We start from the raw sequence: 16,319 nt of genomic DNA, 5'->3' as shown, positions 1-16,319 counted from the left end.
GGACAATGACAAAGACATGTGAGCAAGGTGTTAGCTCTGCTGCTGAGTCCTGCAGCTGGAAAAGCCATCTTACCCTGTAGTAATCAGTGCTGTAGACATCTCTGGACATGCCAAAGTCCCCGATCTTCACCAGCAGATTGGCTCCAACCAGGCAGTTCCTGGTGGCCAGGTCCCGGTGTACGAAGTGCTGGGAGGCCAGGTACACCATGCCTGAGGCGATCTGACTGGCGATGTGGAGCATTTGGGAGAGCCCCAGCTCACCTTTTGCCTGACGTGGCTGCCCATCCACAAGGATCATAGCATCTGGCCCATGGGCCCTGTGAGGGGTGGGAGAGAAGACAAGGGACAGGGAGAATTCAGGAGATCAAGGGGAACAGCCTTCTTGATTCCCTGTTCCCTGGAATAGCTTACAGAAAGGCATAAAATCTCTGTTAGCCTACTTATTGCCTATTTCTATCTATCTAATATTACATTATGTGAGGGTGCCTATGGGCACAACACTATAACCAGATTCCCAACTAAAATGATGCAGATATAGTCTAATGCACCAGGAAACAAACCCACTCTTTTAAATATCTTAAGGCTCTGAAGGAGTTTCCCCAGTTCTAGATATCCACTATAGGATCGCTAATAAAACAATTAACTCTTCCGGAGTCCCTACTCTTCCAAGCCCTGCTCTAAAGATCTCCAATCTATTAATTCACTTAATGCTCCCACTCCAATTTTGAGTTAAAGAAATGGAGGCCTAAAATGATCAGATCACCTGGCCAAAGTCACAGGAGTGCTGCAATGGCCCGATGGGTAATCCGGAGGCCAAATGAAACCAGACCTGTGGCTCTAAAAAGCTTTAAAATCTAAGGAGCATCAGCAACTGGGCTGAACCGATTCCTCGGCCCCGCCCCCTGATTCTGATTGGCTGCGTGAACTCGATCATTTGCATTTCTGACAAACGCCCCGTGCTGATGCTGGCACGGGTCAGGGGGGCAGTCCGCACTGTAGGTAGCAGGAGCCTTGAGTTCACATTCCTACCCTGCCCACGACACTGCTTAGGACTGGATAACTTTTGTTAGTAACAGGGCCAGATGGAGAGACCCTTCGGATCTGGGAAACCAAGGCCTTGCGAAGCCCCAGTTTCCCCTCCATCCCAAATCAAGGCCCCAGATTTGTTATCCTAATGCCTTGTCTTGTCATATCGGTCACTTTTAGTATTCACTCTTTTCTCCAGAAAGCCCAATGAGCCGTAACCACACCCAGAGCCCTTATTTATGAAGTTGTGACCAAGGAGCCCTGGTGTACAGCGAGGCCTCGGCCTGTTTTACTGAGTCGTTAAATATGAACACATTCATTTTATTGTCTCCTCTGGGTTCTGCCTACTTCATCCTCCAAAGGAGAGCTACCGCGTCCACCCGCAAGGAAGGAGCATCAGCAGGAAAGCCCGGAGGCTCAGGTACACCAGGAGAGGACACTACCACCTGCCCCTAAAAGCCACCAATGAGCTTCTCTAATCTTCTCCTCCCTCTTCCCTTATATTGAGCATAACAGTGGCACCCAGAGCTCTCCGCAGGCCTGTTTATGGCACTTGGGGCTAAAGGCACTGCTGATCTGTGGTGTGGGATTCCTGGGAAATGGAGCACATCCCTTGGACCATCCCAGGGGGAAGCAAGCACAGCACAAAGATCTTGAATACTGAGAAAGGGCATTGCCTGTATTAGTAACTGTCCTGGTTTACAGTCCTGATAAAATACTAATTGTAATAATTTAATAGTAGCTATCATCAACTGAATACCCAGCTACATGGAAAAGTCATTAAGGTATTAGACAAATATAATCACTTAGTACTCATGGTAGGAAACCTGTGGAGCGGTTATTATTAGTCTTGTTTTCTAGAGAAGAGAATTACGGTTTAATAACTTGCTCCAGGTTACATCACTGAGACGTGACAAATTCAGGACATGAACCCAAGTCTGTCTGATGACAAGGACTGAATTCTCCAAGAAAGGAATAAATTTCATTGTGAAAACCCAAGTTCAGGGGGTTCAAAACATCCTATGGATATTTTCCATTCCTCAGGGGCCATTTTTGTAAACCCAGTTCATAAGAAGAGTTCATTATCTGCCACTAGCCCTTTCTAGGCCCCCTCAAAACCACGGCATGAGAGTCAATGTCTCACTTGAAGGAGATGCTCCCCAAGTTTTGGCCAATGGGCTAGCATGTTCCATTGCCTCCACAGGAGCTCTGAAGATGTCATTATCAATTATGGGATGCATGGATATCAAATGAACCCTAAGTGTCAAGGTCCTGATTAATCCATCTGCTTTCTAGGACCTGAAATCCACACACCTCACACACAGCCACCCCCTCCACATCTGGGCACTACTTGGAAGTGGCAGATGCGGGAGGCAGAAAGTGTGAACTCTGCTCTAGTGGTAAGAAGCTTTCTTCACTGGGGAAGGCTGTCTGCCCCCACTGCCCTGCCACTCCATCCAGAACCTTCTGGCTGAGGTTCCAGCCTCTTACTAGCTCCATCAAGAGCATCTTGAAACCCAGGCTGACCTTGAGCCAGGTTTGAGGAAACCCCCTTACAACATATCTAATCTTTCTAGAATAGTGCCATCCAATTGAACATTTTATTGATGGAAATATTCTAGGCCGCGCTGCCCAATATTGTAGCCACTAGCCCCAGGGGACTACTGAGTACTTGAAATGCGGCTAGTGTGACCAAGGAACTGAATTTTTAAATTTGATTTAATTCATGTAAATTTAAATTCAAATATCCATAGGTAGCTACAGCAGTGGACAGCATGCTTATAAATTTATCCGAAGAAAATCTGCTCTTCTTTCTCAACCATCTCTGTCTTCTGATGAGCTTGCAAACTTGTACTTCCTTATTCATCCTAAGAAAAGTCTCCAGCACGAAGGTTTCCAGCAGACCTTAGCTCCATTTTGCAACACTTAGAAACGTAAGGCACCAAGAGAGACAGCCAGTCAGATCGTCAAGAGAAAAGGGGGCTCTAGAGTCTTGGAGTTGAGTTACATGGTGCCAGGCCCTCTGGGCTCCCTCCTTACACTCTTCCAGACCCTGCTCTTATGGTCTATCCACCTTGTGGTCAAGAAGAAAATGCTCCCTTGTCATAGCATCCTTAATATTTCCTCCTAGAAATCAGTGACAAAGGCCAGCAGAAGCTCGCTGCTCGGGAACTGATAGGAAAGATGGAAAGGTTGCTTCTCATTTCTAACCCCCTAGACTTAGTGTTCAGAGGGCCTGTTTGACTTCTGGCTCCAGGAGAACTGCAGGGGTTCAGTAGGGACTGGCTGTGGGGTTAGGGGTGGGGAAAGCAGTCCTTGCTTACCTAAGGAACTTGTTCAGGTCTCCATGCTTCATGTACTCAAAGACCATGATGAGCGGGTCTCCATCACCACACACCCCATAGAACTTGACAATGTGTTCGTGCTGCAGGTTGGTGAGCAGCTCAGCCTCCCTCTGGAAATCCTTCCGGGCAGCCAGGGTGGGATCCTTCAGAGCCTGGAATCAATGCAGGACATGGGTTTTAGCAACCAAAGGGCAAGGGCCTGTCTGTTCCCCTCCTGGGAATAAACTTGCCCATGATAAAGACTGTTAGTTCCCAACCAGTCAGATTGTGATCAGGGTTTAAAGGCCATGAGGTGACGTCATAACAGCCAGGCCCGATTCCTTCCTTCCTCAGTCGTTCATCCTTGCAGAAACAGAAGCCGACTCCCTGACCGCACCTACCATCCACTGGTCAGTGATCTCCGTGCATGGTCATCTCAGAGCCCTTTGCTCCTGGAGAGTTTGTATGCGTGGTGGAGGGAGCAGGAGGCTGTGCATGTGGAAGGCCTGACCAAGGCCCCTTCCCCTAAGCTCTTCTTGAAGAAATGGCCCTGCTGCTAAAACTAACAGAAAAACCGCCATTCCATTGGTTTAGCTTTGTAAATGAGCCTATGCCCAGAGCCTACCAGAAACCAGGCATAATACAGCCTCCTTGCCTTTTCTATTCCCTGATTTTAGATTGTGAAAGAGTGTATGTTTGCAGAGAAACATCAACATGCTGGCTTCTAGAAGGTGTCTGTGGCTTCTTAGTGGGAAACTGAAGGAGGCGCTGGGATTGGGGGTGGGGGGGGGGTGACTGCAACTGTGGGAATGGCAGTGAACCAGCAGCAGCTTCAGGATCCACCCATAACCAGGACGGGGTCAAGTCCTGCGAAGTCCCAGGGCAGGATGGGCAGGTGGGCATCTCGCGGTCACTAAAACGCCACAGCATAGCCCCTGTGGGTTGGGAGAGCCCAGGGTGAATGGAAGACCTCCGACTGGGGTCCGGGAAGACAAAGGGAAGAGCACGAGTCAGGAGGGGAGTCAGGTGTGAGTACGGGCGCTCGAGCACCAGAAGGGGACAGTGAGACCGAAGTAGAAGGTTCAGAGCCCCTTTGAGCCACAGGGATGCAGCTGGGCCGGCAGCAAGAAGGATGAGCAGTACAGGCGGTGGCGGGAGGCTCTCTTCCTGCAGGAGGAGTCTGGACAGGGGTGCGCACACATTTCAGGCTTCCCTCCCTTCCCTGCAAGCTCAGAAGGCAAACGGGGCCAAATAGCCACTTGCTCCCACCAACAGAGTTTCGTCCCCTCCCCAGACACAACACCAGGCCATGAGGGAGGGAGTGTGAAGTTTGCACGCTATTTTCAGATTCGTGAACATCTAGACACGCATGAGATTGGTTTGCATCCTCTCTGCCAAACATCTGGTCTTTTTGGTGATTGAGGCATACCGACATTCCCTGTAGATCATGTTACTTCTGAAAGGCCAAGGCCAGCCAGGGGTCTTTCGGTCGCCTTGGCCATGCCCATTAACCTGAATCCACAGGGCTGCCTTGCCTGCGGATTTGTGCATAGGCAAAAATCCTATCTGGTAAGGCCCATCAGACCTCCATCAGTCACCAGCACACATTACAGATGATGCCCTTTGAGCACGAAAAGGGCCTTAAATATCACCAGCTTCCTTCTACCTACTCACTTCCAGAGCTGGAGAAACTGAGGCTCAGCCCGTCTGGGAGGCAGCACGCATTCGCACATCTCAAATGACAGAAGCGTGCCATTAAACCAGACCTCAGCCATCTCCGGGACCCCCAGGGTCCATGCCAGTACCTCTAGGGCCATGGTCTCAGCCAGAAATCAAATCCATTCCGACTTCGACCAGCACCACTTGTCACTCTTCTCAAACTCTGGAGCTTTCACCGAAAATGTGTTTGATGAAATGATTCTACCATTGACAGAAACGTTGGGGTTTATCTAATGCAGCTTTCCCACCTCACAGGTGAGGAAGCCGAGGTCCAGAATGGGGGACTGACTTGCCAAAGACCATGCAAGGAGCCACAGCTTGGATCTGGAGCCCGGGGACACTTTCCCGGCCAGCATATCAGCTTGAATTAATTTACCAGATGAATCGGCCACTAGGCTTGTCCCCATAGGGAATGGGGGGCACAGATGTGAAAGGGTGGTGTGAAAGAGCAGAGGACAGGGCCACCAGGCAGGACACACTGCTGCTGGCAGAGGGGCCGGGCCCAACGAGGATGCTGGGCAGGTAGGGCTGACGAAGACCGGAAGGGTGGTGGGCAGTCCAGCCCATGGCTGAATTTTTGGCTCTGATCTCATGGGTTCCGCACATCAGCTCTGGCTGCCTTCTCAGGGAAGCTGCTAAGAAAGGAGCACACCACTGTGGGTCCACGTCCAGCCAGAGCAATGGTATTTGCCAAGGCTTCTTGCTATGCATGGAAGAAGGCAGAGTCATGGTGACAGGGGTCCTCTCCGTGACCCAACTCCTGAGCCGTGTGGCCTGGGCCGTGGGTAGAAGATGACTGCCTGTGATTTACTTATTTCCATGAAGAATACGGGGGGGGGGGGGGGGGGCGGGGAAGAGGAACCCAGCATGGGTGGGACAGAACACTACTAAGATTTATGGGAATGCTGGATTTATGGGAGGGAAAAGTAGATCAAATTTGGGGCGAGCCAAATGGCCTCTCTCCATCTCTGTAAATCATTCTCTCTCGTACCGTCTGGACGCTGATGGCAGTCATGGGATTTTTGTTCTCAGCTCCCGGGCAGTGCCAGCCAGTGTCCCCAAGCCTGGCACTCCACACTGCCTGGCAGATAGGGGTTCCTCATTTGGGAGACGGGGCACAAAGCAACAGCTGTCCCCCAGTCTCCCCACAGCCCTTGTCCACTGCCAGCTCTCTTTCTGCCTTCGCCCTGGGTTTTCCAGCTCCTGGGTCCAACTTGAGGTTTCTATGTAATTGGCAAAGGGTCAGTGCGGCATCAGGGGGCTAGGGCTGCAGGTGGCCCCAATTCCCAGGGACTGATGCAACCGAGACAGAGATGACAGGAGGAGACTAATGAGGAGGAAACTCGGCTCAGTGGCTCTCCTGCCCTTCTCCGTGGCATCCACATTCAACGCCTTCTTCAGGGCTGGGAAACTTCAAAGTGAATTGCCAGTCGGGGGCACCAGGAGCACACCAGGGGCAGAACCGGGGCTCAACACGGCTGCCAACTGTCGTTGTAGGGAGCCAGGTCTCGCCAGAGGGTCTCTGAAACCAAGGAGGCTCCCCTCGGTCCTCTGAGCAGTATCCAGAGATCAAAGAGGTCTGGAATTTAGCCTGTGCCTCATCTCCTTTCTTTTCCCCCAAAGTTTGAGGACAATTGTGCTTTCTGATCTTCCCCTCCATGTGGATCATATCTCATGCCCACTCCAGCCCTGGTTTTCCATGGGTCCGTTTGGTTAGATAGAAGGGAAGCAGTCCAGATGGCAAGAGCATTTGAATTTCTTGGGGTGCCTGGGTGGCTCAGCACCGACTCCTGATTTCAGCTCTCAGGGTCATGAGATCAAGCCCCTCAATGGGCTTCACCCTGAGCAAGAGCCTGCATAAGGTTCTCTCTCTCCCTCCCCCTCTGCCCCACCCCTGCTTCCTCTCCCTCTCAAAGGGGAAAAAAAAAAAAAAAAACAGTTTCAAAGTGTTTGGTTTCAGATTGCATTAGTGTACTGAAACTCATTTAATACGTGCAGAGAGACACACATTCCTAAATGTTCAAACTTTTATATATTCAAACACACACACACACACACACACACACACACACGTCAATCTACACTTTGTAAGTATAAAAATCATCTCTCTCCTTTTCTCTCAAAACCCACTGTCCCTTCTCTTTGTTGACACTCCCAAACGACCTTATGAGAGAGGACGCTGGATAAGTCATCACAAGCACAGCTGCCCTTCTCTCATCTGGCTTCCTGGCATGCAACTGGCCATTGGTTTCTCACTGTTTTTAGGATAAAGTCCAAACCCCTTAACACAGTCATGGGCTCTCAATGTCAGGTCTCCCCATCTCCCTCTACCTTCTTCCTTCCATGCCCTTCCTCTTCCTCACTCACTACACTTTGGTCTCATTGGTCTTTCTGTCCTTGGTACCCACCAAACTTTTACCTGCCTCAGGCCCTTTGCATATGCACTTTTGGCCAGAAAAAAAAACCTCTCCACTAAGTTATATCCACATGACTGGCCAAATTAATTGGTACTGTCTGTTACCTCTCAGGAACACCCTGACTGAAGCCCATTATGCCTTGAATATTCACTGCTAGTTGGATAACCAGACAGATATCTTTGTCCCAGAGGGGAGCTTGCCAAGGGTCAGCTGTGATTGTTTCCCAAAATCATTTATGATCCATCTGTTAATGTCATTGCTTAATGTAATGAAACATCACAGAAACCAATGAAATATGAGTTCAAAGAGTTGGCTGGTTTTCTTTCTTCCTTTCTTTCTTTCTTTTTTTTTTTAAAGATCTGAGTAATTTTGGGGACAGTCTTGGAAGCTCACTCAGTTAAGAGTCTGATTCTTGATTTCAGCTCGGGTCATGATCTTGGGGTCATGAAGTCAAGCCCTAACTTGGACTATGTGCTCAGTGAGGAGTTTGCTTCAGATTCTCTCTCTCCCTCTCCCTCTGCCCCTCCCCCATCATCTGTACTCACTTGCGTTTTCTTCCTCAAAAAAAAAAAAAATCCATATTTTTTTAAAGATTTTTTTTTTTTAATGTGACAGAGGGAACAAGAGAGCACAAGCAGAGGGAGCAGCAGAGGGAGAGGGAGAAGCAGACTCCCTACTGAGAAGGGAGCCCCCCATTGGACTTGATTCCAGAAACCTGAGATCATGACCTAAACCAAAGGCAGAAGCTTAATGACTGAGCCACCCAGGCACCCCAAGTTGCCTATTTTTATGGAACTTAAGGTGAAGCCTTTATTTTTTATTTTTTTTTAAGATTTTATTTATTTATCAGAGAGAGAGAGGGGGAGAGAGAGAGCACAGGCAGACAATGGCAGGCAGAGGCAGAGGGAGAAGCAGGCTCCCTGCTGAGCAAAGAGCCCGACGTGGGACTCGATCCCAGGACGCTGGGATCATGACCTGAGCCGAAGGCAGCTGCTTAACCAACTGAGCCACCCAGGCGTCCCGTTTTTTTAATTTTTTTAAAAAGATCTTATTTATTTGACAGAGAGAGACACAGCGAGAGAGGGAACACAAGCAGGGGGAGTGGGAGAGGGAGAAGCAGGCTTCCCACCAAGCAGGGAGCCCAATGCAGATAAAGACTCTGGAACGACCTGCTAAAGGTCAGTGGTTAAAAAGTGTTAAGAGGAAAACCTATTTTTTAAGAAATTGGGAAAATACTAAAAATCTGAGATTCTGCACTCAGATTGTCTCACAAATATTTTCAGTGTCTGTTCCAAGGTAAACTAACTGAAACTAGAAATCATGAACACCCAAAACAAAAACAAAGCAACTCTCCAAATGAAAAGGAACTCCAGAGTTGCAGTCCAGACATACTGGAAGAAAGAAGGTTAGATCCAAATGTTTAGAATTATCAACAACCACAACATGAATAAAGTTAATTCTATAGGAACAGGCTGATAGAGACGTTAAAATAAGTAAAATTGTTCAAAGACAGTAAAGAAATAATTACTAAAAACAAAGCAAAACAACAACCAAAAAACCAACAAGATGGTATGCAGCCAAACAGGGAGAAATAAAATTAAGATAACCATAAAACCATGAACCACTTAGATAGCTTGGAAGTAGATTATATGGTTCATGGAAGTTAAAACAAAAGCCTCCACAGACAGGACAAACCCTACACTAGATAAAACCACAAGGAGAATTCATGGCTCAAAGTGATGCTGAGATTCACAGAACACAGCCTGGTGAGACAGAGGGAACCGGGAAAGGCCGTGACGAGGGGCTCCTCCCCTCTTCTGTGAAGGAGAGGGGCTGCCTAGGTGCTCCCACCACCGATTCGCTGCAGGACCTTGGGCAAATTCCCTGACCTTTCTGTCTGTGCTTCAGTATCCGCTTCTGTAAAATGGGGATCGTGATGGTCCCTGACACTTAGGGTGGCTTGAGAGGGCAAAATACTAACCCACGCACATTACTGACCGTGGGGCCATAATCGTTGCTCCCCATTAGATGCTGTTGTTATCATCCTGAACAGCACCCCCCTCCTCCTCACCTATCCCTTCTGGGCTCTCATGTTCTAGGATCCTGAGATGGGAGCTACATGAGCCCGGGTGTCCCCTTGCCTCCGCCACCCCCGGTGCCTCACTCGGTACCAGGCACATCGTAAGGGCTCAATAAATACTTGGGGGATGAGTAAATTGAGCATATTTTTAAGAACATGATCAATCATTGAAAGAAAAATATTTTTTTTTAAGATTTTATTTATTTATTTGACAGAGAGAGATCACAAGTAGATGGAAAGGCAGGCAGAGAGAGAGAGAGAGGGAAGCAGGCTCCCTGCCGAGCAGAGACTCAATCCCAGGACCCTGAGATCATGATCTGAGCCAAAGGCAGCGGCTTAACCCACTGAGCCACCCAGGCGCCCGAAAGAAAAATCTTTTACAGCACTCTGAACTATCACAAACTAACATTAGTATATCCTCAGTGTACGGAGACAATAGAACACTGCCAACCTCCACGCCCCACTCTTCCAATACTCCCTCTCTCCCTGCAAAGGTAACCGCTACATTGACTTATAGAGGTCACGGGCTTGCTTCTGGAAAACCGTTTTTACTACCTAAGTATAAATCCCTAACCTCTAGAGTTCAGTTTTTCCTGTTTTTTAAACCTGAAGTAAGTGGGATCATATATATAACCTTATATTATTATATGTTAATCAATATATTAATAATTATAACATAATTATAGCCAATATAATTATATTATATTATATATTATAATATATTGCATATAATAATATATATATGATGGTGATGAGAGATATATATGTATATATATTTATAGATCTGTCCTTTTTCATTCAACATGCTGTTTTTGAGATTGTTTATTATTACATATAGCTATAGATCACTCATTTTCTTAGTTGAATCATTTCTTATTGTATGAGCATACCACCTTTATTTATCCATGCGGCTACCAATGGACCTTTGGGGCTGTTTCTAGTTTTCGGCTGTTGTAAATAATGCTTTCTGAACATTATTAGACATATCTCTAGATAGCTAGCTAGCTAGGTAATAGGAAGGAAGGAGGAAAATAGAAGGAAATAAATGTGCGTGGATGGATGGATGGATGGATGGATGGATGATAGAAAGAAAGACAAGTACCTAGTGGAAATAGGTCTAGAAGTAGAAGTGCTAGGTCACACAGTTTGATGTTCTAGAAAACCGAACTGGTTTTCAGAATGCGTATACCACTTCACCTTCCTACCGGCGCAGGAGGGACATGCAGCCGCACACCTATTTTTGTCAGCACTTGCTATGGTCACCACCGTCCAGCCATTCTGCTCGGCATTCACTGGTATCTCATGATCATTCAATATGCATTTTTCTGATGATGAGTTAACTGGACCCCTCTCTCATTCTGCCAACAGCTACCTGGCTATCGGAGGAGGCTCTCTGAGATCATTGGGAACAAGAGTATTCTCTGTCAGATGATTATGTCAAATGGGCATCACCGATTTTAAAATATGAATCATGTGACTTTTTTTTTAGTTTTATTTATTTATCTGACAGAAAAAGAGATCACAAGTAGGCAGAGAGGGGGAAGCAGGCTCCCCGCTGAGCAGAGAGCCTGATGCAGGGCTCGATCCCAGGACCCTGAGATCATGACCTGAGCCGAAGGCAGAGGCTTCACCCACTGAGCCACCCAGGTGCCCCAGAATCATGTGATCTGAATGCCAGGTTTACAGGACCCACATGTCCAAATTATGCTCTTGTCCTGCTCTTCTCCCTCCCTAAGTATTCTCTTGTCCCCCAAGCCAATGGCAAGCATCTTTAGAACAGAGGCTGTGAGGTCTGCTCTGTCTCCCCCATTGCAAAAAAAAAAATCTTGCCAATCGACTTAAAACCACAATTTTGGGAAAACCTAACTCTGGGTTACACTTGGATGTGTACTCTGAAAGTCCACAACTACCTGCACCAATATGAGAGTGAACTCGAGAGGAAGGGAGTTGCACAAAGGAGTCAAATCTGAAGAGGATGAGAGAAGCAGAAAACACCATTTCTCGGCCCTTCTCCAGGGGAGATGAGTGTCTTCTCCAGAGGCTGGGTGGATCTCCTGGGCAGCAAATGGTGCAAAATCCCAGGGCACTCACCTCCTCCAGGTTCCCAGACTCAAGGAGAGAAGAAAACCCTCTTAAAAGGATGAAAACAGAAACACATTTTTCTGTGTCATCCAATCTGGGTACTGTCCCTTAATGCCCGACTGCTCAGCGAGAAACATTTCCCAAGGTTTGGGGCCATCATGCTATTTCCTGCTCAATGCACAAAAATGTCCATTTCATTTACCAGTCCCCCGAGGGATGCTGGAAAGCCCAGTGGATTTGTGTCACCCTATAAATTAAAAGTTTGAGGGAAGTGCAGACTCTTTGGGGGACAAAATTAGAAATCTTTCCACTTCCCTGGTCCAAGCCGTTTAAAGACATCCTCACTCACTGGACCATCCCGTGTCTATGGAGGCGCGCTGAGCCAGTTTATTCTCAGGCTGCTCAGGGACACAGCTCCAGCCTTCCAAAGCCAGAGGACACCTCACTGACCTTGGAGCAAGGGCCTGATTGCGTCTGATAATGCCCAGAACCCTTTCACACCCGGAACGGAGTGAGCCTCTGCTGCTGGCTCCCCGGCCCCCAGCCGCCCCCCTCCTTCCTGGCAGCCCGCAGACCTCCAGGATTTACCTTCACAGCCACGAGCATCTTGTCCTTGGTCGGGCTGAGGTTGTAGCACTCGGCAAGGAAGACCTTCCCAAAGGCTCCCTCGCCCAGTTCCCGCTTCAGCACGATGTCCCTTCTCTTAATGTGCTGCACATCTGCAGGAGGGGACAGAGACAAGAGAGCAGCCCGTCAGTTCCAGGCACCTGTCCTCACCGCAGCGGGGTTGCCGCTTCTGAGTCCGCGGCACAGAGAGGCAGACCCGGCCACGGACCCAACTCACTCCTGACAACCGGCCTCACGTGGGCTTGGGGGGCGAGTCCGACCCAGAACCAAATCAGTCTCAGCCCTGTCCCAACCCACCCCTAACCGGTCCACATTACAGCAGCCTCGGCTGGAAAACAGAGTCCACAGGGCTCATGCACAGGATTCTGGAACAATCCACTATGGTTGCTAGACAGCGTGCACATATAGGGCAGTCTCAGCAGCCACTGGCGCAGGAAAGCCCTGGGCATCGTGCGGGTTCTGACTCGGGAGGTCTGAGAGTCTGCAGGTCTGACAAGCTCTGTGGGGACGCCCGAGTGTCCTGGGCCCACAGACTACACCTCCAATAGTGTGGTTTGAATCCTGGGCCCCGCCACCTCCTTGTTGGTTTTTTTGAGCTTGGGAAAGTGATTGCATCCCAGAGCCTCAATGTCCTCATCTGCAAAATGGGATTAACATCCAGCCATGCCTTCCTTGCTCAATTGTATGACGATTAAATGAGAAAGCCTGATTGAAGGCTTCGGCCCAGTGCCTGGGACAATCGAACGACACACACATACACACACACAGGCTCTTGTTACACAGCAGCAGCTGTACCAGTCCTAGCAAGGTGTCTGCTTTGTGGTGGAGACTGCAACGTGGGAGCTAAAATTATCTGGGGGAAGCCTCTGCTTAACAAATCCTGGTCTTCTGAAAAACCAACGAGATCATGAAAGCCAAGACCAGAGAGCACCCTGGAAACACGTTCTAGGCAAAGAAGGGTTGCCACTGCCTCAGCTGACTTAGCAAGCCTGTTAAAGTCCGTCTGCTGGGAGACCCCAGGAAAGAAGCCTACAGAGGGCTAGTGCGAGCCATGGGCTGGTGATCTAAGGAGCACGCCTGGATGGAGACTGATGGCTGACCTTCCCATGACTGCACAACAGGCAGGTGACCACCGCCCACCTGTAGGGACGTTAGGAAGAGCCGTGACAGCAGGCGGGGGGTGGGGGTCGGTAGACTGCCTCAAAGGACCTTGTCAAAAACTGAGAACTGAAGACAAGGGAGTGGCAAGCCGACCATCCCCGTGAGTGAGGAGAAAGGACAGAACAGAATGGGTGCAGACTGGTGTTTGGGTTGGCTTGGGAATTCCTCCAGGATAGACTCCAAATCGTTTTGTTTGTTTGTTTTTTCTGTCAAAGTTCATGGTCTCCCCACCGTGTTCCACATGACCTGCTGGGGAGGATCTGTGGGAAGAAGCATTTGCAGACCATTTTTCTCTCCTCCCCAGCAAGACGGACCTGCAGGCTCCCAGAGGCGTGGGCCATGTGAGCACACAGAGGGGCTCTGCCCCAGTCTGCACAACAAGCAAATTAAAAATCGGTTCTCTTCTTTACACCCCGTGTCACTATTTCTTAGCCTCTGAGGAATGGGATTTGTTGGCCTTAAAGGGGAAGGCCAGAGAGTCTCCCGCTGAGAGAAAATGGGAGGTCAAGGCCACTCAGGGGAGGCCGTCTGCTCTTTGCAGCCTATTCATTCCCAGGTGACCAGCGATGACGCACGGGATCCTACAAGGTGAGCGTCCTGGGGTGGCCGCGGAGCACAGACGGGCCAAGAAGGCAGCCGTGAGAGGCCACATCCACACCTCTCTCTCCGGGGGGCACCCGGACCAGACCTGGACCCTCCACACCGTACGGGCTCCTCACAAAACATCTTAGGACTCGGTTCCTTTGTCTGTAAAATGGCTGTGGAAGGACACGCAAGTTCTACTTACCTGCTACGTGCGCTGGTTATGTGAAGGTTTGTAATTCCTCGATCCTCTAACACGGCAGCATGTTTTGGTCTTTGCACCACTATGGATATTATTTTACAAGAAAGGGAAGCAAGCCAGGGCCAAGTCAGAAGTCCGCCCCTGGTGGCTGAGTTGGGACTGGAGTCCAGAGCATCGGGACACGCCAGAGTAGCCAAACTACAAAGGGACAAGCCCCCTTCGGTCCTAGACCCACCCCAACACCAGCCTCCCTGGGCACTGTAAAGAGGGCAGTGTCGCTCTCAAACTTGAGCTGCGACAGAATCTTCTATGAGGCTCGTTCAAACACACTGCTGGGCCCTTTCTCCCAGAGATTCCCATTCACTAGGTCCAGACTGGAGCCTGAGAACTTGCCTTTCTAGCAGGTTCCCACATGATACTGACTGTGCTGATCTGGGTACCCCACTTCGAGACCTACTGGAACAGGATGGCATTTGGAGGGGAGGGATTAGCCAACTCTTAACGGACAGTCCCACACCTGCAGATGTTTTATTCATTTCTCGCCACCTGAAGGCCTGCAATCCTCGACTGACCAGGGGCCCCTCTCCCCCACCTAGCTGCACGGCCAAGGCTGAGTCAAGGTCCCTCTCAGGGACTCAAGTCATGCGATGAATGAAGGTCATGCCTCTCTCGCCTTCTTGTGTCCTAGACACATCCTCCACAAAGGCAAAGCAACAGGATATAAATTCCTGGATCCCTTAGTCCAACTCTGGGCTGAGCGGCCTCATCAGCCCCGTGAGCTCTTCTCACTCTCAGCTGCCACGAGTGCAGAATGAGGACCTAGGGACGGAGGAATTCCACGGAGAGTGGGCTCTGTTCAGCTGCCTGGGCTGGCCCGCGTCTTAGAGCCCACCAGCTCCCCTGCCTCCCTCACAAGCCCGGAAAGGTTCAGACAAGTCAAGTGGACGCAGCAAACAGGGAGCCATTTCTCAACACTCCCTCCATACCCCAGGACTCGAGAGCCTGGCGGCAGCACAACCCCAGCCATAGGAGAGGGGTAATGGCTGTGGGCCTTGAATGCATTAGTGGGGGCACAGGTGAGCACGTTCCTGGGAACGCTGCAGTTCTCCACAAGCATGGAGCAGAAGCCTCCTCCAGATTTGCAGAGGGATCTTTTTCAGAGACTCGGGAACACCCAGGGACTCAGAATAAAACAGGCCTGGCTCACTCTAGTTGTCTTTGGGGAGAAGTATTTTGAGAGCGATACCTGAGCCTCGTCTCCAAAAGGGGGAGCGAGATCTAGAAAGGGCAGCAGGAGGGATGGAAAATAAATATAGATTCCATTCGAGCATAAATCCTCCCCCAGGAGAGAACACCCCGCCAGTCGTGGGGATGAGGAGCTCCGCTCGGCAAATGAGGAGAGAGGCTGGGTGTGCGCCAAACGCGTAGGCGAGTCACTTCTATACGGACAGCCCCGTGTACCAACAAGACTCTAGACCCCAAAACATCATCTGAGCAGCAGCGTATCCCTGAACCTAAGCAGGGAGAAGCAGGACAAAGGGAAGTTCATCGGTGGCCGGTCCTACCCCGTGGTCAACATTCACTTCTGATGATAACCACGAGAGCCGAGGGTGATTGTGCTCCTTTCACAGATGAGAAAAGTGAGGCAGGGCTAACTCTCCAATGCTCGCAGAGAATGGCCAAGGAAGGCTCCTCTACATGGCTCCCGCACCCAAATTCCTTCCAGGAGTCAGGATGGCCTTTCTTCTGTCCTCCCCTAATGGGTGGCCACTAAGGTCATTGGGTCCACAGAAAGTCAACCCTTCATCTTCCCCTTCTCCCAGCCTTGTCTGACTTCTCTTACCCCACTCCTCCTGGGACTCTATAGCCCAAGGGAGAAGGAAGGAGCTTCCTTTCCAGAGGCCCCCGAGGAGGAGTAAGGAGGGGACCAGGGCTGGAGGAAAGGGTGCTGCTCGGGCCCCGGGAGACGGCTGGAGTGAGCCATTCCCATTTCTGACATCCTCTTGTCTACTTGGGCCTCTTTTTGTGCTTATTTTTAGCTCACACGGCGCTGCTCAGAGCTGCCTCTGGTGAAGCCATCTGACCTGCATGCCAAGAAG

General features: G+C 49.9%; 1 protein-coding gene across 3 annotated transcripts in view; it reads right to left on the bottom strand.

Annotated features, from left to right (window-relative positions):
- NTRK3 (neurotrophic receptor tyrosine kinase 3) overlaps window positions 1-16,319 on the bottom strand; it is a 381,172-nt gene that overhangs the window by 62,611 nt on the left and 302,242 nt on the right. For all 3 annotated transcript variants that reach the window (XM_059180038.1, XM_059180039.1, XM_059180040.1), the window contains 3 exons: window positions 12,237-12,367; window positions 3,351-3,523; window positions 74-317 (listed from right to left, as the gene is read on the bottom strand). In XM_059180038.1, coding sequence (XP_059036021.1) covers window positions 74-317; window positions 3,351-3,523; window positions 12,237-12,367 — 548 coding nt within the window. The remainder of the gene's footprint in view (window positions 1-73; window positions 318-3,350; window positions 3,524-12,236; window positions 12,368-16,319) is intronic.

This window comes from Mustela lutreola, chromosome 7, assembly GCF_030435805.1.
Source record: "Mustela lutreola isolate mMusLut2 chromosome 7, mMusLut2.pri, whole genome shotgun sequence".
NCBI classification, from domain to species: Eukaryota; Metazoa; Chordata; class Mammalia; order Carnivora; family Mustelidae; genus Mustela; species Mustela lutreola.
This window is presented reverse-complemented; position numbering and strand designations above follow the sequence as displayed.